This window comes from Heteronotia binoei, chromosome 21, assembly GCF_032191835.1.
Source record: "Heteronotia binoei isolate CCM8104 ecotype False Entrance Well chromosome 21, APGP_CSIRO_Hbin_v1, whole genome shotgun sequence".
Lineage (NCBI taxonomy): Eukaryota > Metazoa > Chordata > Lepidosauria > Squamata > Gekkonidae > Heteronotia > Heteronotia binoei.
Window position 1 is genome coordinate 5,469,891 of NC_083243.1, and position 26,441 is coordinate 5,496,331.

Genomic DNA, 26,441 nt, shown 5'->3' on the forward strand with positions numbered 1-26,441 from the left:
GCCTCATTGGCTGCTCCCATTCAAAGGAAAGTGTTTTCCATGGGAGGATCTGGAGGCCTGGGGAGCACCTGGACTTTCCTTAGCTTTTCAGAGGGCTGCAGGACCTCGTTATTGGCTGCTCCCATTCAAAGGAAAGGGTTTTCCACGGGAGGATCAGGAGGCCTGGGGAGCGCCTGGACTTTCCTTAGTCACTGTGTGGTTCCATTTCCCCTTCGTGCTTTCCTTCCTCCCAAGAAGTGTGAGGGGGAAGTCATGCTCACCACCCCCTTTCAAAGTTCCAAATGGTGGAAAGGTGGGAATAAACTGTTGCTTTAATGCCCTACTTACTGGTTTCCCAGGGGCACAGGATGGATGCTGTTAGAACAGGGATGGGGAACCTCCATCCCGAGGGCCATATGTGGCCCTCATGGTCACTTGGTGTGGCCCTCGGGGATTGCTGGGCTGAACTGAGCCATGTGGCAGCCTCTCTGGGGCCTGGCTGGCCAGTGAGGATCATGGGGCCCAGCCGCGCTGTGCAGCAGCCTCCCCAAGGCCAGGCAGGGATCACAGGGCCCAGATGTACTGTGCGGCAGCCTCCCTGGGGCCTGGCTGGCCGGCCAGAATTGCTGCTCCCCATATGAACCCCAGAGAGCACTGAGGTCAGCTGGAAAAAACTTGCTGACCACCCCCGAACCAAGAGAGGTGAAGCTGCAATGCACCCGCAATCGGGCCTTCTCCTCTGTAGCCCCGAGCCTATGGAACCAACTCCCAGAGGAAATGCGGGCCCTGCGGGACCTTGAACAATTCCGCAGGGCCTGCAAGACCTTCCTCTTCAGACTGGCCTTCGCTGAAGAAAGAAGCTGCTAAGGATAACCGCCACCACAAAAGAACGAATAGCAATAGCACTTTTATTAATTTAATTTAATTAATTGATTAATTTTAAACTCATTAGAATTTTTAAATGTTGGATGTAACTTTGTTTTTTATATAATGCTGTTAGCCGCCCTGAGCCTGCTCCGGCGGGGAGGGCGGGATACAAATAAAATTATCTATCTATCTATCTATCTATCTATCTATCTATCTATCTATCTATCTATCTATCTATCTATCATCTATCTATCTATCTATCTATCTATCTATCTATCTATCTATCTATCTATCTGCAGGGCCTGGAAAAGTTACTGTCACCGTTCAGTTTGCACATGATTATCCCAGATGGGTGTGGCCTAATATGCTAATGAGTGTGTGACCTAATAGGCTAATATTAGGGGATGTGGTCTAATATACTACTGAGTTCCTGCTGGGCTTTCTCTACAAAAAAGCCCTGGACCTATGCATTTGCCTAGGGGGGCAGGCTGGGTGGGTGTGCGTGGGTGTGCCAGATTAGGCTCTCTCCACATGACTTCAAATAGAAAATCAATTATTCGCATATTTTTATGGCCCGCAAATGATGTTATAAATATCCATATGGCCCTTGGCAGAAAAAAGGTTCCCCACCCCTGTGTTAGAACATAATGCTGGAAGAACAATTGGAAGAGGAGGAGGAGGAGGAGGAAGTGCAGACTTATACCCCGCCCTTCTCTCTGAATCAGAGACTCAGAGCAGCTTACAATCTCCTTTACCTTCTTCCCCTACAACAGATACCCTGTGAGGTGGATGGGGCTGAGAGAGCTCTGACAGAAGCTACTCTTTCAAAGACAACTCCTGCAAGAGCTGTGGCTGATCCAAGGCCATTCCAGCAGGTGCAAGTGGAGGAGTGGGGAATCAAACGCGGTTCTCCCAGATAGGAGTCCGCGCCCTTAACCACTACACCAAGCTGGCTCTCTATGAGGAGAACTATAAGGGTTCTTCTGTTCTTACAGAGTCATTAAATCTAGCAATGTGAAAAGCAGGAATTAGTACAATATTTCTGGATGTCCTCATATGTGTGTTTTTATTCTCTTTGATTAAACGGGATGTTCACATCTCTCATAGCAGAGACCTTCTTTACTCTAGAAAAACTAGTATCGCTTTTCTCACCTGCTGCAAGACGATATAACGTTCACGAAATAATTCTGCTTTATCCTTGGCAGAGCCGAATAAATTTGGCGCAGGGTGGCTGGTCATTGAGAGACTACAAAAAAAATTTCAGAGGCACTTTTTAAGTTCAAACCTGTTCAGTATTGAAAACAGCGGCTGGGATCCTATAAAGGAGTGCCATGGATGGTAAATGGAAACTCACACCACAGCAAAGCCTTTTCCCTCTAATATTTCCCTTTGCACATGGGCCCACCGAAACATACCACTCTTGTGCAATGGGCCTTTGGGCAAACAGAAGTGCTGGAGCAGGGGTGGCCAAACTGTGGCTCTTTCACACATGCATGTCTCTTGAACCCCACCACCCCGTTGGCCAGCTTGCAGAAGGCATTTCTCCCTTCAGATCACTTCTCCAAGCCAAGCCAGCCGGCAGCATTTAAAGTTACTTTCTTCTCCATCCTCCCTCCCCGCCCCATCTATTTGCCTGCCTGCCTGCCTGCCTGCCTTCTGGCTCTCAAACATCTGATGCTTATTCTGTGTGGCTCTCCTGTTAAGCATGTTTGGCCATCCCTGTGCTAGAGGGAAAAGTCTCTTGCCTGCCATGGAGTGAACTTCCATCTAGCATGCACAGAACACATTCATAAGATCCAAGCCAGTGTTGCTAAGATCTAGAGAGCCTTGGCCTAGACGAGGGGCAGGTTCCTCAACATGGTGCCCACAGACACCCTTCCTGGTGGCCAACAAGCTTCCCCCAAAAGTAGGCAGGGCCAGGTGGGGCTTTTGCTCAACGGGGCTTCTGATTGGACACTGAAGATCTGATTGACGGTTCAGATTTTCAAAAGTTGTTTGGGCAGCAGCTGCCACCCCACCACAAGGATCTTCACTGTATGACTTTTGATAAGCTCTACATATGCAAGAAAAAATATTTTTAAACAACAGACTTCTTTTTAAAAAGGCATCATGTTATACAGAGATTCTGCCCGAAATGTTGAAGAGTCGCTCTTTGAGCTAAAGAGTTACACAGAAGAATTACATTCTGCAGGGCTTATTTTATAGCAGGAACTGCTTTGCCTATTAGGCCACATCCCCTGATGTTGACACTCTTCCAAGAGCTTATAGGGCTTCCCTTACAGGGCCCTACTGTAAGCTCCAGGAGGATTGGCTACATCAGAGTGGTGTGGTTTAATACGCAAAGGAGTTCCTGCTACAAAAAAAGCCCTGACATTCTGCAATTGGCTCCGCCTCTTGTGACAGCCATTTTGAAGTTGTCTCTGCCTCTTGTGGCAGCCATTTTGTGGTCAAGACCACCATCCATTGTCAGAATTCCAGCGGTGCCAGCAGGGTCCCTAGATTAGACACTGTTAGGACAAGAACTTAACCGTATTTCTATACAACAGGCTATGCCAGGGTTGAAATTCTAAAAAGTATTGTGGGTTGGGAGCTACTGTTGGTGTAGCAGTCAGAGTGCCAGAAAAAGACTAGGGAGGGAGACCCAAGTTCAAATCCCAGTTCAATTGTGAAGCTCTGGGAGCTTGAGTCAGTCAAAACCTTCCAGGGGAGCCCTTCCTTTTTGGCAAGGATAAATAAATGCCATGGGAGTACTTTGAGTACATTAAAGGAACGATGGAATAAAAATGAAACATATAGCAAGAACTTACGGGAGAAACTTCTTTCTTTCAGAATTGTAAATGTAGTGCGGGATGTCAAAAGCTCCGATGATGTTGAAAATATGGACTCTGGAAGTGGGAGGAAGCACAGCTGAAAACATTATTCGAAACAAACCGTTTGAAACACATTGCTTCACTGTTCCAGGAAAAGCTTAACCCGTCTTGGTCAATTTATCCTTTTGCATCGTTGGACTATTGTGAAAGGTAAAGATAGTCCCCTGTGCAAGCACCAGTCGTTTCCAACTCTGGGGTGACGTTGCATCCCGACATTTTCACTGCAGACTTTTTAGGGGGTGCTTTGCCCTTGCCTTCCCCAGCCCTCTACACTTTCCCCCCAGAAAGCTGGGGACTCCTTTGACTGACCTCGGAAGGATGAAAAGCTGAGTCAACCTCGAGCCGGCTACCTGAAAACCTAGCTTCCACCGGGGATCGAACTCAGGTCGTGAGCAGAGGGCTCCGACTGCAGTACTGCAGCTTTACCACTCTGCGCCACGGGGCTACTTCTAGTGGACTATTGTTACCTCCATCTAACATATAATATAGAAGCAATCAGCCCCTTGGTCCCAATTTGCAGATCAAAAAATCTACATAACTTGACTACCCAGAGTGGTTTCCTAACATGGGAAAATCTGGGGAGGGGCATTGAAGGGGGTAAAATCCAGAGGGGGAAAATCCAGAGGAAAAGCAGGATATAAATGTTTTAATAAATAAATTTAACAAACAAAGGCTGCTTCTGTCTCCTCCTGCACGAGCTGACAAAACAGCACTGGAAAGACTTGCAATTGGAACTGCTCTCTTCCCCATCGCTCTCCCTCATTCTCTCTCGTTAGGTCAGCACTGGTTTCCAACCATCACCCAGGAAACAAGTGTTTAACAAAGGGTTAAAAAGGCAATGCAGCAAGACTGACAAAAGTTTTATTCTGGGTATAAGTGTGGATCTGAAGAAGTGTGCATGCATGCACATGAAAGCTTATACTCAGAATAAAACTTGTTTGTCTTAAAGGTGCCTCACTGCACTCAAACTTTGTTTCACATGCAAAACACAGCCTCGCCCCCTGAACAATCTCCAGGCCCCGCCCTTCAGAGCCAGTCTGGTGTCGTGGTGAAGTGTGCAGACTCTTATGTGGGAGAACCGGGTTCGATTCCCCACTCCTCCACATGCACCTGCTGGTGTGACCTTGGGTCAGCCCCAAGTTCTCTCAAGGCTGTTTTGCTCAAGAGCAGTTTCTGTCAGAGCTCTCTCAGCCCCACCGACCTCACAGAGTGTCTGTTGTGGGGAGCGGAAAGGAAAGGAGTTTTGCAAGCCCCTCTGAGACTCCTTCGGCTAGTGAAGAGTGCGATACAAATACAATCTCTTATCTTCTTCATGTTCTTAGAATCATATGACTTGAAGATCCTATCACCCCTCCTCTGGACCCGTTCCAGCTTGTCTATATCCTTCTTTAAATGTGGTGCCCAAAACTGAACACAATACTCCAGGTGAGGTCTCACCAGAGCAGAGTAAAGCGATACCATCACGTCATGATCTGGACACTATACTTCTGCTGATACAGCCCAAAACTGCATTTGCCTATTGTGTAAATCTGCAATGTGTACATCTCTCTTGCAATGTGTAAATCTGTGTGTCTTTGTCAAACAGTATCGTGACGTGTAATACGGATTTGAAATACGGATCAGAACACCTGCTTAATAATTTGCTCTAATCAGTAAGGCCTACAAACCCTATTCTGCCAAGTTAAAAGGAAAACACCCTTAGCAGAAGTTTTTTCTGCCTCCTAGTTAAAGGTAACTTGTAAAATTCAGTGGGGGGAAAGGTAGAGCTACCACTAACAAAGAAAAGAATAACAGGGAGAACAGAAGATAGCATTTAGTCTCACACACTTTCTTGTTTAAAAACAAAAAAGAGGTTTAATAAGAACCTCAGCTAATACTCCCTAGGATAAGGTATGTAACTTCCTTGACGTGCCATTTGCAGGGGTTGTACAAAATTACAACCCCTGCAAGAGGCCTATTCCCTAAAGGAAAGGGGAAAAAATATTAATTGAGTTTTAAATCTGAAAAGTCAACAGGGAGGGCCAGAAACAAGGCAATTAACAGAATCAGATTACAATCAAGTTCCCACTGCTCGGTTCGTTTCCCTGTATGAATGTATGCCAACGTACATGGTTTCATCCACGGATTGGCTGCACTCCAGGACGGCTGCTTCCACCGCGGGCCTTTCGATCATGTTACACGACACTGCAAAGAACATTTCACAGAATTAGAACAGCAGCCCCCTAAAACATGGAATAGAAAAAGAAGCTGATGGAGTGCGTTCAATCACTTGACTTTTAAAAAAAAAAACACTATGAGATTGCAATGTCATTATCAAGGGAGACGCACAATTCTCAAAACAGAGTTGGACTGGTATGCGCGTGAGTGTGTGCACAGAGGGCATTATTAGCACATTCTCCTGTTGTGCTGACAGCATCTGGGATCCGCTGGTGTGCACCCCACATATTCTTTCTCTCTCTCAACCCCACGTCTCAATTTATACTGGGGGGAAGTGTATTCAGAGAGCCAGTTTGGTGTAGTGGTTAAATGTGCGGACTCTTATCTGGGAGAACCGGGTTTGATTCCCCACGTCTCCACTTGCAGCTGCTGGAATGGCCTTGGGTCAGCCAGAGCTCTCTTATCTGGGAGAACTGGGTTTGATTCCCCACTCCTCCACTTGCAGTTGCTGGAATGGCCTTGGGTCAGCCGTAGCTCTCTTATCTGGGAGAACCGGGTTTGATTCCCCACTCCTCCACTTGCACCTGCTGGAATGGGCTTGGGTCAGCCATAAGAACATAAGAACATAAGAACATAAGAGAAGCCATGTTAGATCAGGCCAATGGCCCATCCAGTCCAACATTCTGTGTCACACAGCGGCCAAATCTGGGAGAACTGGGTTTGATTCCCCACTCCTCCAATTGCACCTGCTGGAATGGCCTTGGGTCAGCCACAGCTCTCTTATCTGGGAGAACCGGGTTTGATTCCCCACTCCTCCACTTGCACCTGCTGGAATGGCCTTGGGTCAGCCAGAACTCTCTTATCTGGGAGAACCGGGCTTGATGCCCCACTCCTCCCCTTGCAGCTGCTGGAATGGCCTTGGGTCAGCCAGAGCACTCTTATCTGGGAGAACCTGGTTTGATTCCCCCCTCCTCCACTTGCACCTGCTGGAATGGCCTTGGGTCAGCCACAGCTCTCTTATCTGGGAGAACCGGGTTTGATTCCCCACTCCTCCACTTGCACCTGCTGGAATGGCCTTGGGTCAGCCAGAACTCTCTTATCTGGGAGAACCGGGCTTGATGCCCCACTCCTCCCCTTGCAGCTGCTGGAATGGCCTTGGGTCAGCCAGAGCTCTCTTATCTGGGAGAACCTGGTTTGATTCCCCCCTCCTCCACTTGCAGCTGCTGGAATGGCCTTGGGTCAGCCATAGCTCTCTTATCTGGGAGAACCGGGTTGGATTCCCCATTCCTCCACTTGCACCTGCTGGAATGGCCTTGGGTCAGCTGTAGCTCTCTTATCTGGGAGAATGGGGTTTGATTCCCCACTCCTCCACTTGCAGCTGCTGGAATGGCCTTGGGTTAGCCATCGCTCTCTTATCTGGAAGAACCAGGTTTGATTCCCCATTCCTCCACTTGCACCTGCTGAGATGGCCTTGGGTCAGCCGTAGCTCTGGCAGAGATTGTCCTTGAAAGGGCTACTGCTGTGAGAGCCATCTCCAGCCCCACCTACCTCACAGGGTGTCTGTTGTGGGGGAGGAAGGTAGAGGAGATTGTGACCGCTCTGAGACTCTGAGATTCAGAGTATAGGGTGGGATATAAATCCAATTACTTCTTCATCATCATCTGTCAGCTATCCCACCGCTTAGGGAGGCCCATCAGTCATCGCCCAGAATCCTAGAGTTGGAAGGGACCTCCAGGGTCATCTAGTCCAACCCCCTACACAATGCAGGAAATTCACCAACACCTCCTCCCCCCCATTCCCAATGAACCCTCCTCCATGCCCAGAAGATGGCAAAAACCTTGAGGATCCCTGGGCAAACTGGCCTGGAGAAAATGGCTTCCTGACCCCAAAGTGGTGATTAGCCACAGGGTATTGCTGGAACTCTCTGTCTGGGGCAGATCCTCTGTGTTCTTGGTGCTTGGGGGTGGGGGACAACATTGGGAGGGCTTCTAGTGTCCTGACCCCACCGATTGACCTCCTGGTGGCACTTGGGATTTTTTTGGCCACTGTGTGACACTATGAGTGTTGGACTGGATGGGCCATTGACCTGATCCAACATGGCTTCTCTTATGTGACACAGAGTGTTGGACTGGATGGGCCATTGGCCTGAACCAACATGGCTTCTCTTATGTTCTTATGTGACGCAGAGTGTTGGACTGGATGGGCCACTGGCCTGATCCAACATGGCTTCTCATGTTCTTATGTGACACAGAGTGTTGGACTGGATGGGCCATTGACCTAATCCAACATGGCTTCTCTTATGTGACACAGAGTGTTGGACTGGATGGGGCATTGGCCTGATCCAACATGGCTTCTCTTATGCTCTTATGTGACATAGAGTGTTGGACTGGATGGGCCATTGGCCTGATCCAACATGGCTTCTCTTATGCTCTTATGTGGCACAGAGTGTTGGACTGGATGGGCCATTGGCCTGACACAACATGTCTTCTCTTATGTTCTTATGTGACGCAGGGTATTGGACTGGATGGGCCATTGGCCTGATCCAACATGGCTTCTCTTATGTTCTTATGTGACGCAGGGTGTTGGACTGGATGGGCCATTGGCCTGATCCAACAGGGCTTCTCTTATGTTCTAATATGACACAGAGTGTTGAACTGGATAGGCCATTGGCCTGATCCAACAGGGCTTCCCTTATGTTCTTACGTGACACAGAGTGTTGGACAGGATGGGCCATTGACCTGATCCAACATGGCTTCTTTTATGTTCTTAAAATAGCACAGGAAGAGACTCAACATAACAGCCATTTCTTAAACATAAGAACATTAGAACAAGAAGAGCCTTGCTGGATTAGACCAGTGGTCCATCTGGCCCATCATCTGGTCTCACACAGTAGCCAACCACTGTTAGAGAACCAAATAGGACACAGAGAACAAGGCCTTCCCCTGAGAAGAGCATCTGAAGAGCCCTGCTGGGTCAGACCAGGAGGATCCATCTAGTCCAGCCTCCTGCCTCACAAAAGGGCCAACCAGTTCCTCTGGAGGGCCAACAACAGGGCAGAGAGGCTGAGGCCTTCATAAGAACATCAGAAGAGTCCTGCTGGGTCAGACCAGTGAGGGTCCATCTAGTCCAGCCTCCTGTCTCACACAGTGGCCAACCAGTTCCTCTGAAGGGCCAACATCAAGGCAGAGAGGCTGAGGCCTTCCAAAGAACATCAGAAGAGTCCTGCTGGGTCAGACCAGTGAGGGTCCATCTAGTCCAGCCTCCTGTCTCACACAGTGGGCAGCCAGTTCCTCTGGAGGGTCAACCATACGGCAGAGAGGCCAAGGCCTTCGTAAGAACATCAGAAGAGCCCTGCTGGGTCAGACCAGTGAGGGTCCATATAGTCCAGCTTCCTGTCTCACAAAGTGGCCAACAAGTTCCTTTGTAGGGCCAACAACAGGGCATGGAGGCCAAGGCTTTCCCTTGTTGCCTCTTGGCACTGGGATTCAGAGGGCGACTGCCTCTTAATATGGACATATCCAGTCCGTACAGATTATACTTCAATTTTCAAACAGCATATTGAGAATGGCCCCTATCCCCAAGGTGGCATTCCAAAGAAAACATAGAAAACTGAAATCTTTCCATAAACCAAAGTTTACTAAATTTTTATTCAGCTGCTTTCCTGAAACACACAATCCATAAAGGCATTAGCTCCTCTCTGTCATCAATATATGGCAACAGCTTCCAAAATGTGCACTCCCCTTTTTCTTTTACTCCTCAGAGCATCTTAGAAAATGAAGAATCTACTTACAAGGTTGTTTTTCAACAGCGTCAATTATATTTTCTAGCATATCTTCAAGCTCCACGTCATTAACAGCTTGAAGTGCTTCTGTGAGATATTTCGTCGCCTCGCTGATTAAAGGAGAAAGAGAGAGAGGAAAAAAGTTAGCCTTTTTTATATCACCTTAAATTGAAGCTTTGCCTATGCTGGCTATGGAGCCCCATGGCATAGAATGGTAAAGCTGCAGTACTGCAGTCCTAAGCTCTGCTCACAACCTGAGTTCGATCCCAGCAGAAGCTGGTTTCAGATAGCTGGCTCTAGGTTGACTCTGCCTTCCATTCTTCCAAGGTCGGTCAAATGAGTCCCCAGCTTGCTGGGGGGAAGTGTAGATGACTGGGGAAGGCAATGGCAAACCAGTCCAAAAACCAGTAAAAAGTCTGCCGTGAAAACGTTGTGAAAGCAACATCACCCCAGAGGCAGAAACGACTGGTGCTTGCAAAGGGGACTACCGTTACCTTTTTATGCTGGCATGATGCAAATAGATGGATGCAAAAAAGCCTGTGTATAAACTTCCCAGCTGGATCATTCTGGAGGTCCTTGCAGTCTAGCAGGCAGCCAGTGACCAAGATAGGGGAGCCTCTAGACCAGGGTCCCAGCCTTTTTGAGCCTGTGGACACCTTTGGAATTATGACAAGGCATGATGGGCGCAGCCACAAAAGGACCACTGAGGGAAGTGGAACAACAGAAGAAAGAGGAGGGAGGGAGGGAGGAGGGAGGGAGGGAGGGAGGGAGGGAGGGAGGAAGGAAGGAAGGAAGGAAGGAAGGAAGGAAGGAAGGAAGGAAGGAAGGAAGGAAGGAAGGAAGGAAGGAAGGAAGGAAGGAAGGAAGGAAGGAAGGAAGGAAGGAAGGAAGGAAGGAGGGAGGGAGAGAGGGAGGGAGGGAGGGAGGGAGAGAGGGAAGGAGGTAGGGAGGGAAGGAAGGGAGGAAAGGAGGGAAGGCTGCAGATTTATACCCCACCCTTCTCCCTGGATCAGAGACTCAGAACGGCTTAAAATATCCTATATCTTCTCCCCCCACGCCAGACACCCTGTGAGGTGGGTGGTGTTGAGAGGGCTCTCCCAGCAGCTGCCTTTTCAAGGACAACTCCTGCCATAGCTATGGCTGACACAAGGCCATTCCAGCCGCTGCAAGTGAAGCAAGAAGAATAAGCAGAATTGTAGATTTATACCCAACCCTTCTCTCTGAATCAGAGACTGAGAGCGGCTTACAATCTCCTACATCTCCCCCCACAACAGACACCCTGTGAGGTGGGTGGGGCCGAGAGGGCTCTACCAGCAGCTGCCCTTTCAAGGACAACCTCTGCCAGAGCTATGGCTGACCCAAGGCCATGCTAGCAGGTGCAAGTGGAGGAGTGGGGAATCAAGCCCAGTTCTCCCAGATAAGAGTCCATATGCTTAACCACTACACCAAATTGGTGCAAGGGGATAGTTTTAAAAATACATTGGGAAACTGAAGTGAGAGAATAAAACCAAAACCTAGTGGCAGTTGTCACTGAAATGATGCGATTTTCACCTGCACAGACAATCAGATTTCCAATCACCAATCAGCATCTCTGCTGGGCAGGAGTCCCACCTGGCCATAACCCATTTTCTAAAAACACTTGGCAGGTGCCATGAAAGGTGTTGGAGGGTCCCATGGAGCCCCCAGGAACACATTAGAATCACAGAATTGGAAGGGACCTCCAGGGTCATCTAGTCCAACCCCCTGCATAATGCAGGAAACTCCCAACCCCCTCCCCCTAAATTCACAGGATCTTCATTGCTGTCAGATGGCCACCTAGCCTCTGTTTCAAAACCTCCAAGGAAGGAGAGCCCACCACCTCTCGAGGAAGCCTGTTCCACTGAGGAATCGCTCTAACAGTCAGGAAGTTCTTCCTAATGTTGAGCCGGAAACTCTTTTGATTTAATTTCAACCCATTGGTTCTGGTCCTATTTTCTGGGGCCACAGAAAACAATTCCACATCATCTTCTCTATGACAGCCCTTCAAGTACTTGAAGATGGTGATCCTATCACCTCTCAGCCGCCTCCTCTCCAGGCTAAACATCCCCAGCTCCTTCAACCTTTCCTCATAGGACTTGGTCTCCAGACCCCTCACCATCTTCGTCGCCCTCCTCTAGACCTGTTCCAGCTTGCCTGTATCTTTCTTAAAATGTGGTGCCCAAAACTGAACACAATACTCCAGGTGAGGTCTTACCAGAGCAGAGTAAAGCGTTGAGGGACCCTAATCTAGAAACCCACTCAACTGGTCCAGAAACAAGAGTCTTTTCCTAGAGGCTGGTATTCAGAGGTAAACTTTAGAGACTTCACTTGGTCACAGAAGCTAATATGCAATGGAAGACCTATCCTCTAGGAAAATGTTCAGTCCCACTTTCTGATTAAGTCAGTTTGGTGTAGTGGTGAAGTGTGCGGACTCTTATCTGGGAGAACCGGGTTTGATTCCCCACTCCTCCACTTGCACCTGCTGGAATGGCCTTGGGTCAGCCAGAGCTCTGGTAGGAGTTGTCCTTGAAAGGGCAGCATCTGGGAGAGCTCTCTCAGCCCCACCCACCTCACAGGGCATCTGTTGTGGGGGAAGGAGATAAAGGAGATTGTAAGCCACTCTCAGACTCTGATTCAGAGAGAAGGGTGGGATATAAATCTACGGTCTTCTTTAAAGCAATCCAAACTAGCAGCCATTAGGTGACAGGGAAGGACAAAGTACCTCTGAACCAGAACCTAATGCCCATCAATGACATTTCAGTTACTCCAAGTTCGAGCATTAGGTGAAAATGCAAACATTTCTGTTGGCATTCTCTGCACCACTGATGCCTTTACGTGCTTTTATCACATCCTACCTTATATTTTTTCTTACAAAACTAAAAAGCATCCAATGTTTCAAGCTTTCCTTTTTGAAATACAGCAACCAATATTCTAAAGGCTGTGTCATACAGAAGACTCACAAGAACATAAGAGAAGCCATGTTGGATCAGGACAAGGCCCATGCAATCCAACACTCTGTGTCACAGTGGCCCCCCCCCAAAAAAATCCAAGTGCCATCAGGAGGTTCACAAGTGGGCTAGAAGCCCTTCCACTGTGCCCCCCCAAGCACCAAGAATAGAGAGCATCACTGCCCCAGACAGTTCCAACAATATGCTGTGGCTAATAGCCGCTGATGGACCTCTGCTCCATATTTTTTTTCCAATCCCCTCTTTAAGTTGGCTATGCTTGTAGCCACCGCCACCTCCTGTGGCAGTGAATTTCACATGTTAATCACCCTTTGGGTGAAGGACTTCCTTTTATTTCTAACCTGACTGCTCAGCAATTTCATTGAATGCCCACGAGTTCTTGTATTGTGAGAAAGGGAGAAAAGTACCGTATTTCTTTCTCTACTTTCTCCATCCCATGCATAATCTTGTAAACCTCTATCACGTCACCCTGCAGTCGACGTTTCTCCAAGCTAAAGGAGGCCTTATCATACTGATCGCTACATTTTGGATTCCTTTCCTAATAAATCTCTTATACAGAATTTTGACTTTTATGCCAACGCTGCACAGTGAGTCATCCACCACGACTGCAAAACCTCTTTCTTGGATAGTTAGTCTGTTCCAGCCTCATATGCTTGGAATTTTGTTTCAGTGTAAAACATGTTGCAATGCATCTTGGTCAAGATAATGAAGGGGCTTCCCTACAAGGAAAGGCTGAAGAGATGTAAAACATGCCAGTTCGGGGGCCGAATCAGGCCCCCAGAGGGCTCCTATCAGGCCCCCAAGCAACTGGCTGTCATCTGCTTCCTTCTCCCTCTCTCTTGTTTCCTTCTGCATCACAACTTGCTTTACAAGGCTAGCTCAATTGCACAGGAGCTACAGAGCAAAACCTCTGTTTTCTCCATTGGCTGAGCCTCCTCCCTTGGGGAGGAAGGGGGGATTGCACAACAGAGCTACGGAGCCAAGCCTCTCTTCCTTCTATTGGCTGAGACTCCCCCCGGCTCAGTCCCCTGGGGAAGGAAGGAAAGAGCCAGAGCTTCCTTTGCCCAGTTCCCTGAATCCCATGGGAGAAATACAAAGAAAGCATCTTTAACACCAATGAGTGCTAATGTTTTAAGTTTTTAAAAATATATATATACTTGTGTTTATCTGTGTTCTTTATAAAAATTTATCTCTCTGCTACCTAATCTTAAATAAGTCATGGCCCAGTCTGACATGGCTCGGCCCAACCCAACAAGGTCCCGTTTATGTCAGCTCCGGCCCTCATAACAAATGAGTTCAACACCCCTGGTCTAGGCCTTTTCAGTGTAGGAAAAAAGATGATGGAAGGGGGGTGGAGGACATGAGTCGCGATAATGGTTTATAAAATTATGCCTGTGGTGAAGAGAGCTGACAAAGACAATTTTTTCTCCCTCTAAAATACTTGAACTCAAGGGCAGGGGTGACCAAACCTGATTTAATGTAAGAGGCGCATAGAATAAATGTCAGATGTTTGAGCGCCGCAGGACAGGCAGGCAAATGGGGGGAGGGAGACATGGAAAGAAAGCAACTTTAACTTGAAATGTATTCTCCAAAAACAGTCAGCTGGCTTGGTGAAGTGATTTAAAGGGATCAGTGCCTTCTTCAAGCTGGAGTATAAGAGAAGCCATGTTAGATCAGGCCAATGGCCCATCCAGTCCAACACTCTGTGTCACACAGTGGCAAAAAAATTTTTATATATACACACACATTGTGGCTAATAGCCGCTGATGGACCTCTGCTCCATATTTTTATCTAAACCCCTCTTGAAGCTGGCTATGCTTGTGGCCGTGAATTCCACATGTTAATCACCCTTTGGGTGAAGAAGTACTTCCTTTTATCCGTTTTAACCTGTCTGCTCAGCAATTTCATCGAATGCCCACGAGTTCTTGTATTGTGAGAAAGGGAGAAAAGGACTTCTTTCTCTACTTTCTCCATCCCATACATAATCTTGTAAACCTCTCTCATGTCACCCTGCAGTCGATGTTTCTCCAAGCTAAAGAGCCCCAAGCGTTTCAACCTTTCTTCATAGGGAAAGTGTTCCAGCCCTTTAATCATTCTAGTTGCCCTTTTCTGGACTTTCTCCAATGCTATAATATCCTTTTTGAGGTGCGGGCAGTGGGAGCTTGGAGAGCCACACTATGGGGCAGTGGGAGCTTGGAGAGCCACACGATATGTGTGAAAGAGCCACATGTGGCTCCCGAGCCGCAGTTTGGCCACCCCTGCTCAAGGGCATCCAATGCAGCTGACGGGGAGTAGGTTCAGGATGGATAAAAGGAAACAGTACTTTACACAGAGACTGATGAAAACGTGGGATTTGCTAACAGAGGATTTAGTGACGGCCACAGGAATCAACAAGGAGCCCCGTGGCGCAGAGTGGTAAAGGTGCAGTACTGCAGTCCTAAGCTCTGCTCACGACCTGAGTTCAATCCCCGGCAGAAGCTGGGTTCAGGTAGCCGTCTCAAGTTTGAGTCAGCCTTCCATCCTTCCGAGGTCAGTAAAATGAGTACCCAACTTTCGGGGGGGGGGAGTGTAGATCAGGGGTCCCCAACCATCGGGCCGTGGACCAGTACCAGTCTGTGGCCTGCTAGCAACTGGGCCGGGGAGTGAGGCAGAGCAGCCCCAGACTAAAGAGGCGACTCCAAGGCTGCCTCCCCTTGCAGGGTCCAGGGGCAGCTCTGCTGTGACCTTAGCCTACCCCTCATTTATAGACCTCCACCGATCAGCTGATGGGTGGGGGTCTTTAAACGGAAGGGGGAGGCAGAAACAGTCCCGGTCTCCACCCCATTTAAAGACCCCATGGGGGGCGGGCATGTGGCGTGGGCATGGGGGGCAGCCTGGGGTGACAAAATCCCCAGCGTCACCCCCCCAACACCGGTCCATGGAAATATGGTCTTCCACAAATAGGGTCCACTGGTGTAGATGACTGGGGAAGGCAAGGGCAAACCACCCCGTAAAAAAGTCTGCCATGAAAATGTCGTGATGCGACGTCACCCCAGAGTTGGAAACGACTGCTGCTTGCACAGAAGACGACCTTTACTCTTTTTTTTTTTACAGGAATCAACAGCTTTGAAAGGGGATTTGAAGGATTCCTGAAGGATGCCTGTCAATGGCTACTAGTCAAGGTGACTGAGGAGAACCTCCACATCCAGGGGCACTAATCCTCTGAATCCCAGAGCCAGGAGGCAACATCAGGGGAAGGTCTCAGCTTCCATTCCCTGTTGTTGACCCTTCAGAGGAACTGATTGGCCCCTGTGTGAGAAAGGAGGCTGGACCCTCACTGGTCTGACCCAGCAGGGCTCTTCTGATGTTCTTATGAAGGCCTCAGCCTCTCTGCCCTGTTGTTGGCCCTCCAGAGGAACTGATTGGCCACTGTGTGAGACGGGATGCTGGACCCTCCCAGGTCTGATCCAGCAGGGCTCTTCTGATGTTCTTCGGAAGGCCTCGGCCTCTCTGCCCAGTTGTTGACCCTCCAGCGGAACTGACTGGCCACTGTGTGAGACGGGATGCTGGACTGGATGGACCCTCACTGGTCTGATCCAGCAGGGCTCTTCTGATGTCCTTATGAAGATCTCGGCCTCTCTGCCCTGTTGTTGGCCTTCCAGAGGAACTGGTTGGCCACTGTGTGAGACAGGATGCTAGACTAGATGGACCCTCACTGGTCTGATCCAGCAGGGCACTTCTGATGTTCTTCTCAGGGGAAGGCCTTGGCCTCTCTGTCCTGTTGCTGGACCTCCAGAGAAACTGGGTTGTCACTGTGTGAGGCAGGAGGCTGGACTAGATGGACCCTCACTGGTCTGATCCAGCAGGGCTCTTCTGATGTTCTTATGAAGGCCTCAGCCTCTCTGCCCTGTTGTTGACCCTTCAGAGGAACTGATTGGCCCCTGTGTGGGACAGGAGGCTGGACTAGATGGACCCTCACTGGTCTGATCCAGCAGGGCTCTTCTGATGTTCTTATGAAGGCCTCAGCCTCCCTGCCCTGTTGTTGGCCCTCCAGAGGAACTGGTTGGCCCCTGTGTGAGACAGGAGGCTGGGCTAGATGGACCCTCACTGGTCTGATCCAGCAGGGCTCTTCTGATGTTCTTATGAAGGCCTCAGTCTCTCTGCCCTGTTGTTGACCCTCCAGAGGAACTGGCTGGCCACTGTGTGAGACAGGATGCTGGACTAGATGGACCCTCCCTGGTCTGATCCAGCAGGGCTCTTCTGATGTTCTTATGAAGGCCTCAGTCTCTCTGCCCTGTTGTTGACCCTCCAGAGGAACTGGCTGGCCACTGTGTGAGACAGGATGCTGGACTAGATGGACCCTCACTGGTCTGATCCAGCAGGGCTCTTCTGATGTTCTTATGAAGGCCTCAGCCTCCCTGCCCTGTTGTTGGCCCTCCAGAGGAACTGGTTGGCCCCTGTGTGAGACAGGAGGCTGGGCTAGATGGACCCTCACTGGTTTGATCCAGCAGGGCTCTTCTGATGTTCTTATGAAGGCCTCAGTCTCTCTGCCCTGTTGTTGACCCTCCAGAGGAACTGGCTGGCCACTGTGTGAGACAGGATGCTGGACTAGATGGACCCTCACTGGTCTGATCCAGCAGGGCTCTTCTGATGTTCTTATGAAGGCCTCAGCCTCTCTGCCCTGTTGTTGACCCTTCAGAGGAACTGACTGGCCACTGTGTGAGACAGGATGCTGGACTAGATGGACCCTCACTGGTCTGATCCAGCAGGGCTCTTCTGATGTTCTTATGAAGGCCTCAGCCTCCCTGCCCTGTTGTTGGCCCTCCAGAGGAACTGGTTGGCCCCTGTGTGAGACAGGAGGCTGGGCTAGATGGACCCTCACTGGTCTGATCCAGCAGGGCTCTTCTGATGTTCTTATGAAGGCCTCAGTCTCTCTGCCCTGTTGTTGACGTTCCAGAGGAACTGGCTGGCCACTGTGTGAGACAGGAGGCTGGACTAGATGGACCCTCACTGGTCTGATCCAGCAGGGCTCTTCTGATGTTCTTATGAAGGCCTCAGTCTCTCTGCCCTGTTGTTGACCCTCCAGAGGAACTGGCTGGCCACTGTGTGAGACAGGATGCTGGACTAGATGGACCCTCACTGGTCTGATCCAGCAGGGCTCTTCTGATGTTCTTATGAAGGCCCCAGCCTCCCTGCCCTGTTGTTGGCCCTCCAGAGGAACTGGTTGGCCCCTGTGTGAGACAGGAGGCTGGGCTAGATGGACCCTCACTGGTTTGATCCAGCAGGGCTCTTCTGATGTTCTTATGAAGGCCTCAGTCTCTCTGCCCTGTTGTTGACCCTCCAGAGGAACTGGCTGGCCACTGTGTGAGACAGGATGCTGGACTAGATGGACCCTCACTGGTCTGATCCAGCAGGGCTCTTCTCATGTTCTTATGAAGGCCTCGGCCTTTCTGCCCTGTTGTTGACCCTCCAGAGGAACTGGTTGGCCACTGTGTGAGACAGGATGTTGGACTAGATGGACCCTCCCTGGTCTGATCCAGCAGGGCTCTTCTCATGTTCTTATGAAGGCCTCGGCCTCTCTGCCCTGTTGTTGGCCCTCCAAAGGAACTGGCTGGCCACTGTGTGAGACAGGAGGCTGGACTAGATGGATCCTCACTGGTCTGATCCAGCAGGGCTCTTTTGATGTTCTTATGAAGGCCTCGGCCTCTCTGCCCTGTTGTTGTCCCTCCAGAGGAAGTGGCTGGCCACTGTGTGAGACAGGAGGCTGGAGTAGATGGACCCTCCCTGGTCTGATCCAGCAGGGCTCTTCTGATGTTCTTCTCAGGGGAAGGCCTTGGCCTCTCTGTCCTGTTGCTGGACCTCCAGAGAAACTGGGTTGTCACTGTGTGAGGCAGGAGGCTGGACTAGATGGACCCTCACTGGTCTGATCCAGCAGGGCTCTTCTGATGTTCTTATGAAGGCCTCAGCCTCTCTGCCCTGTTGTTGACCCTTCAGAGGAACTGATTGGCCCCTGTGTGGGACAGGAGGCTGGACTAGATGGACCCTCACTGGTCTGATCCAGCAGGGCTCTTCTGATGTTCTTATGAAGGCCTCAGCCTCCCTGCCCTGTTGTTGGCCCTCCAGAGGAACTGGTTGGCCCCTGTGTGAGACAGGAGGCTGGGCTAGATGGACCCTCACTGGTCTGATCCAGCAGGGCTCTTCTGATGTTCTTATGAAGGCCTCAGTCTCTCTGCCCTGTTGTTGACCCTCCAGAGGAACTGGCTGGCCACTGTGTGAGACAGGAGGCTGGACTAGATGGACCCTCCCTGGTCTGATCCAGCAGGGCTCTTCTGATGTTCTTATGAAGGCCTCAGTCTCTCTGCCCTGTTGTTGACCCTCCAGAGGAACTGGCTGGCCACTGTGTGAGACAGGATGCTGGACTAGATGGACCCTCACTGGTCTGATCCAGCAGGGCTCTTCTGATGTTCTTATGAAGGCCTCAGCCTCCCTGCCCTGTTGTTGGCCCTCCAGAGGAACTGGTTGGCCCCTGTGTGAGACAGGATGCTGGACTAGATGGACCCTCACTGGTCTGATCCAGCAGGGCTCTTCTGATGTTCTTATGAAGGCCTCAGCCTCTCTGCCCTGTTGTTGACCCTTCAGAGGAACTGACTGGCCACTGTGTGAGACAGGATGCTGGACTAGATGGACCCTCACTGGTCTGATCCAGCAGGGCTCTTCTGATGTTCTTATGAAGGCCTCAGCCTCCCTGCCCTGTTGTTGGCCCTCCAGAGGAACTGGTTGGCCCCTGTGTGAGACAGGAGGCTGGGCTAGATGGACCCTCACTGGTCTGATCCAGCAGGGCTCTTCTGATGTTCTTATGAAGGCCTCAGTCTCTCTGCCCTGTTGTTGACCCTCCAGAGGAACTGGCTGGCCACTGTGTGAGACAGGAGGCTGGACTAGATGGACCCTCACTGGTCTGATCCAGCAGGGCTCTTCTGATGTTCTTATGAAGGCCTCAGTCTCTCTGCCCTGTTGTTGACCCTCCAGAGGAACTGGCTGGCCACTGTGTGAGACAGGATGCTGGACTAGATGGACCCTCACTGGTCTGATCCAGCAGGGCTCTTCTGATGTTCTTATGAAGGCCTCAGCCTCCCTGCCCTGTTGTTGGCCCTCCAGAGGAACTGGTTGGCCCCTGTGTGAGACAGGAGGCTGGGCTAGATGGACCCTCACTGGTCTGATCCAGCAGGGCTCTTCTGATGTTCTTATGAAGGCCTCAGTCTCTCTGCCCTGTTGTTGACCCTCTAGAGGAACTGGCTGGCCACTGTGTGAGACAGGATGCTGGACTAGATGGACCCTCACTGGTCTGATCCAGCAGGGCTCTTCTGATGTTCTTATGAAGGCCTCAGCCTCTCTGCCCTGTTGTTGACCCTCCAGAGGAACTGACTGGCCACTGTGTGAGACAGGATGCTGGACTAGATGGACCCTCACTGGTCTGATCCAGCAAGGCTCTTCTGATGTTCTTATGAAGGCCTCAGCCTCCCTGCCCTGTTGTTGGCCCTCCAGAGGAACTGGTTGGCCCCTGTGTGAGACAGGAGGCTGGGCTAGATGGACCCTCACTGGTCTGATCCAGCAGGGCTCTTCTGATGTTCTTATGAAGGCCTCAGTCTCTCTGCCCTGTTGTTGACCCTCCAGAGGAACTGGCTGGCTGCTGTGTGAGACAAGATGCTGGACTAGATGGACCCTCACTGGTCTGATCCAGCAGGGCTCTTCTCATGTTCTTATGAAGGCCTCGGCCTTTCTGCCCTGTTGTTGCCCCTCCAGAGGAACTGGTTGGCCACTGTGTGAGACAGGATGTTGGACTAGATGGACCCTCCCTGGTCTGATCCAGCAGGGCTCTTCTCATGTTCTTATGAAGGCCTCGGCCTCTCTGCCCTGTTGTTGGCCCTCCAAAGGAACTGGCTGGCCACTGTGTGAGACAGGAGGCTGGACTAGATGGATCCTCACTGGTCTGATCCAGCAGGGCTCTTTTGATGTTCTTATGAAGGCCTCGGCCTCTCAGCCCTGTTGTTGTCCCTCCAGAGGAAGTGGCTGGCCACTGTGTGAGACAGGAGGCTGGAGTAGATGGACCCTCCCTGGTCTGATCCAGCAGGGCTCTTCTGATGTTCTTCTCAGGGGAAGGCCTCAGCCTCTCTGCCCTGCTCTTGGCCCTCCAGAGGCACTGGTTGGCCGCTGTGTGAGACAGTGGAAGTGGGTGTGCACATGAAAGCTCATATTTTGAATGAAACCTGATTGGTCTTAATGCAACTGACTTACAAGAGGCTTGAATCCACATACGGAATAATTTGTTAAGGAAGCAAAATACATAAAGAAATAAAAACTGGAGAGTGCAACACTTAAGTAGTGACTACATAGCAATGCGTCCAAATAGATTGATAGAAGCTTGTACCACTGAAGAAATTACTGAAACAGTGATAAAGATCGGTGAGGGAGTTGGCTCCCTTCCTGGAGTGCAACAACCTGGCAATAGTGATCCATGCAATGGTCACCTCGAGGTTGGACTACTGTAATGCCCTCTACATGAGGCTGCCCCTGTGCCGAACCCAGAAACTGCAGCTAGTGCAGAACGCTGCAGCCAGGCTACTATTGGGGCTCCCTAGGTGGGAACACATACAGCCGAGGTTGCAGGAACTGGACTGGCTGCCAATAGTGTACCGGATTCGTTACAAGGTGCTGGTTATCACCTTTAAAGCCCTATATGGCCGAGGACCTGCCTACCTTAGGGACCGTCTCTCCCCACACGTTCTCCAGAGGGTACTGCGATCTGGCTCTCAAAATTTTTGGGCAGTCCCCGAGCCGAAGGAGGCCAAACTGAAAGTCACCAGGGAAAGGGCCTTCTCGTTTACAGCTCCCCACTGGTGGAACCAATTACCGAAGGAGGTGCGGGCCTTGCAGAGCCTTACCCAGTTCCGCAGAACCTGCAAGACTACCCTCTTCTATGAGAGCCAGTTTGGTGTAGTGGTTAAGTGTGCGGACTCTTATCTGGGAGAACCGGGTTTGATTCCCCACTCCTCCACTTGCACCTGCTGGAATGGCCTTGGGTCAGCCAGAGCTCTGGCAGAGGTTGTCCTTGAAAGGGCAGCTGCTGTGAGAGCCCTCTCAGCCCCACCCACCTCACTGGGTGTCTGTTGTGGGGGAGGAAGGGAAAGGAGATTGTGAGCCGCTCTGAGACTCTTCGGAGTGGAGGGTGGGATATAAATCCAATGTCTTCATATACCTCACAGGGTGTCTGTTGTGGGGGAGGAAGGGAAAGGAGATTGTGAGCCGCTCTGAGACTTTCGGAGTGGAGGGCGGGATATAAATCCAATATCTTCATCTACCTCACAGGGTGTCTGTTGTAGGGGAGGGAGGTAAAGGAGATTGTGAGCCGCTCTGAGACTCTTCGGAGTGGAGGGCGGGATATAAATCCAATATCTTCTTCTTCCAGCTGGTGTTTGCTTAATATGGAATTTACTGTAGAAGAAATACCGTCGCCACAGAACAACTGTAAAATGGACAACCCCGAGATTTTAGCACCAAATTAATTCGATGGCTTAATTAGATGGTTTTAATGTAGGATAATAAGATGTTTATACGATTCGTAATATGTTTTGTATACACCTTATTTTAACTGTTGAAATGTAGCATGCTATGTTATGCCATGTGAGCTGCTCTAAGCCTGCTCTGGCGGGGAGGGCGGGAGACAAATTAAAGATTATGATTATTATTATGTTAAAATCATCAATGACCTTTTAGTAGCTTGAGAATATAATAGAAGTCCCAATACTATTACTGTAATGCAGCTAAAATTTACATTGGGGAAGGCACCCCGTAAAAAGTCTGCCGTGAAAAAATTGTGATGCAATGTCACCCCAGAGTCGGAAACGACTGGCGCTTGCGCAGGGGACTACCTTGACCTTTTTAATTTAGGGTTGCCAAGCCTCCAGGTGGGGCCTGGGGATCTCCCGCTTTTACAACTGATCTCCGGTTGGCACTCAGCTCCCCTGGAGAAAATGTAATCTGTATTTACGTTTAGTATCTACTGTATACTGCCAGTAATATGTACAATATAGGTATTTACTGAATATACAATATATGTAATTCACCATATATGTGACTACTAAAAATATATAAATTTATTTTGCAAAAGTTTTAACGGTACCTTTTTTCTACTTGTGCATTTTCTACTTGAACATTTTATTTATTTCTTATACAAATTAAATGATAGCCTTAGAGTTGTGGGTGGGCCCCCTATGTCTGCTGGCAACCAGTATTTTTAGACCCACTGCTGATGGACCTCTGCTCCAGATGTTTTTCCAGATGAAGCAGAACTGCAGATTTATACCCTGTCCTTCTCTCTGAATCAGAAACTCAGAGCGGCTTACAATCTCCTATATCTTCTCCCCCCACAACAGACAGCCTGTGAGGTGGGTGGGGCTGGAGAGGGCTCTCACAGCATCTACCCTTTCAAGGACAACCTCTGCCAGAGCTATGGCTGACCCAAGGCCATTTCAGCAGATGCAAGTGGAGGAGTGGGGAATTAAACCCGGTTCTCCCAGATAAGAGTCCACACACTTAACCACTACACCAAACTGGCAAACTGAAGATGTTTATCTTCACCCATTGGTGGGGGTAAGGTTGCCAATTCCCAGGCGGGAGCAGGGGATCCCCGGGTTTGGAGGCCCTCCCCCCACTTCAGGGTCATCAGAAAGCGGAGGGAGGGGCGGGAAATGTCTGCTGGGCACTCCATTATTCCTTATGGAGACTTATTCCCATAGGAAATAATATAGAATTGATCTGTGGGTATCTGGGACTGGGGGAGGGGCTGTTGAGGTAGATGCACCAAATTTTCAGTATAGCATCTAGTGCCTCTCCCCAAAATACCCCCAAGTTTCAAAAATATTGGACCAGGGGGTCCAATTCCATGAGCCCCCAAAGAAGGTGCCCCTATCCTCCATTATTTCCTGTGGAAGGATGGCATGTAAAAAGGCGTGCAGCCCCTTTTGTATGTGATGGCCAGAACGCCCTTGGAGTTCAATTATGCTTGCCACACCTTGGCTCCTGGCTCCACCCCCAAAGTCTCCTGACTCCACCCCCAAAGTCCCAAGATATTTCTCAAACTGAACCTGGCAAAACTATTCATTATTTCCAAAGGAGCAGAAAACATTTAAAAGGTGTGCTGTCCCTTTATATGTGATGGCCAGAACTCCCTTTGGAGTTCAATGATGCTTGCCACACCGTTGCTCCTGGCTCCACCCCCAAAGTCTCCTGGCTCCACCCCCAAAGTCCCAAGATATTTCTCAAATTGAACCTGGCAAAACTATTCATCATTTCCAAAGGAGCAGAAAACATTTAAAAGGTGTGCTGTCCCTTTATATGTGATGGTCAGAACGCTCTTGGAGTTCAATGATGCTTGCCACACCTTTGCTCCTGGCTCCACCCCCAAAGTCTCCTGGCTCCACCCCCAAAGTCCCAAGATATTTCTCAAATTGAACCTGGCAAAACTATTCATCATTTCCAAAGGAGCAGAAAACATTTAAAAGGTGTGCTGTCCCTTTATATGTGATGGCCAGAACGCCCTTGGAGTTCAATTATTCTTGCCACACCTTGGCTCCTGGCTCCACCCCCAAAGTCTCCTGACTCCACCCCCAAAGTCCCAAGATATTTCTCAAACTGAACCTGGGAAAACTATTCATCATTTCCAAAGGAGCAGAAAACATTTAAAAGGTGTGCTGTCCCTTTATATGTGATGGCCAGAACGCCCTTGGAGTTCAATGATGCTTGCCACACCCTTGCTCCTGGCTCCACCCCCAAAGTCTCCTGGCTCCACCCCCAAAGTCCCCAGCTATTTCTCGAATTGAACCTGGCAAAACTATTCATCATTTCCAAAGGAGCAGAAAACATTTAAAAGGTGTGCTGTCCCTTTATATGTGATGGCCAGAACGCCCTTGGAGTTCAATGATGCTTGCCACACCCTTGCTCCTGGCTCCACCCCCAAAGTCTCCTGGCTCCACCCCCAAAGTCCCCAGCTATTTCTCGAATTGAACCTGGCAAAACTATTCATCATTTCCAAAGGAGCAGAAAACATTTAAAAGGTGTGCTGTCCCTTTATATGTGATGGCCAGAACGCCCTTGGAGTTCAATGATGCTTGCCACACCCTTGCTCCTGGCTCCACCCCCAAAGTCTCCTGGCTCCACCCCCAAAGTCCCCAGCTATTTCTTGAACTGGACTTGGCAAGCCTAGGTGGGGGGAAACTGGCCAGCTCGAAGGGCAAGCCTTTGCCAGCTGCTCCAGGCTGGGAAGACTTGCAGAAACCTGCTGCAGGCGAGGCTGGGCGGGAACAGCGCCTGGAGAGCCGTTGTCCTTCCGGGAGATCCCCCGGGCCCGCCTGGAGGCTGGCAACCGCCGCTTGGGCGCGTCCCGCCAGGCCCGCGGACCCTCCAGGCCAGGCCAGGCCCAGCCGCCCCGCGACCCGCCCGCGCCCTCCCCACTCACGCGCGGAGCAGCAGGCCGCGCATCTTGAAGGCGCCGCTCACTTTCCCCCTCAGCTTCTCCGCCGCCATCTTGAACGCTTCGCGCCAAAAGCCAGGCCACGCCCCCCGCTCCGCCCCCCGGGCTGGGAGGAGAGCGCTCGCCTTGCCCGGTTGCCAATCCCCAGGCGGGGGCGGGGGATCTCCCTGTTTGGAGCCGCCCCTCCCCCCGGTCAGGGTCCTCAGAAAGCAGGAGGCGGGGAGGGAAATGTCTGCTGGGCGCTCCAGAATCCCCGGGGAGAATTGTTGCCATAGGAAATAATGGAGAATTGATCTTTGGGGCTCTGGGGGGGGGGGCTGTTTTTTGAGATAGAGGCAGCAAATTTTTAGCATAGCATTCAATGCCCTCTCCCGAAAACAACCCCCCCCCCAACATGAGATGTTGGAGAGCCGCGAGACAGGGATCAGATGGTTGAGAGCCTCAAGGTCGAAACATAGGTGGGGGACGAGAGGTGGAGAGAAAGCAACTTTAAATGCATTCTCCGATTCACCAGCTTTTTAAAGAGGCGAATGCATTTTAAGGGCGACGCACAGCGTTTCTAATTATTACAATTTATGATGTCAGGGGTGTGCAGCTCATGCAAATGAGTTGTGCTGATGAGCTCTGGCACCTTTTTTTCTACCAAATTATCCCTGCTTCTCTCTAAGATTTTGATTTCTGAGCCTGGGAGTAGCCTCACCAATCCCTTAAAGTGAAGGGCAGGACCCAGCTTTTATCATCTATCCATCTGTCTGTCTGTCTAGTAGTTCTTTCACGCATATTTTGTGGCTCTTTTTTTTTAAGTTATAAACAATTTTATTAGTAACATATGGTAGCAGAACTATATCTACAACTTATAAAAGCTTAAAATAAAAGAAAGATCTTTCTACCCCATATCTTACTTTTCCCCCACCCCTCCCTCCGTTACTTGACTCCCGCCAGTGTTATTTTCTTAAAGAAAGCAAATATTAAAGGTACCCTTAACTATTAAGAAAAAACAAAAAAACCCCAAAAGTTATATTCTTATTTTAAAAATCTTAATCATCATCAAAGATTGTCCAATGTCCTTTTATTTTCCACTCTTTTTCTACGTATCTTCTGAATTTCTTCCACTCCAACTTAAAAAGTTCCAAATCATAGTCTTTTAGTTTTCTTGTTAATTTGTCCATTTCACTCCATGACATAACTTTTGTAATCCAATCCCATTTCTCTGGTATTTTTTCTTGCTTCCACAGCTGCGCATACAGTGTCCTGGCAGCTGAGAGCAAGTGCCATATTAAAGTTCTATCTTCTTTTGG

General features: G+C 49.9%; 1 protein-coding gene across 1 annotated transcript in view; it reads right to left on the reverse strand.

Moving 5' to 3' along the window:
- POLE2 (DNA polymerase epsilon 2, accessory subunit) overlaps nt 1-25,214 on the reverse strand; it is a 63,909-nt gene extending 38,695 nt beyond the window's left edge. The window contains 5 exon segments of the mRNA XM_060261696.1: nt 1,999-2,092; nt 3,654-3,731; nt 5,825-5,900; nt 9,664-9,764; nt 25,129-25,214. Coding sequence (XP_060117679.1) covers nt 1,999-2,092; nt 3,654-3,731; nt 5,825-5,900; nt 9,664-9,764; nt 25,129-25,196 — 417 coding nt within the window. The 5' untranslated portion in view covers nt 25,197-25,214.
- Between the last annotated feature and the right edge of the window lie 1,227 nt (nt 25,215-26,441).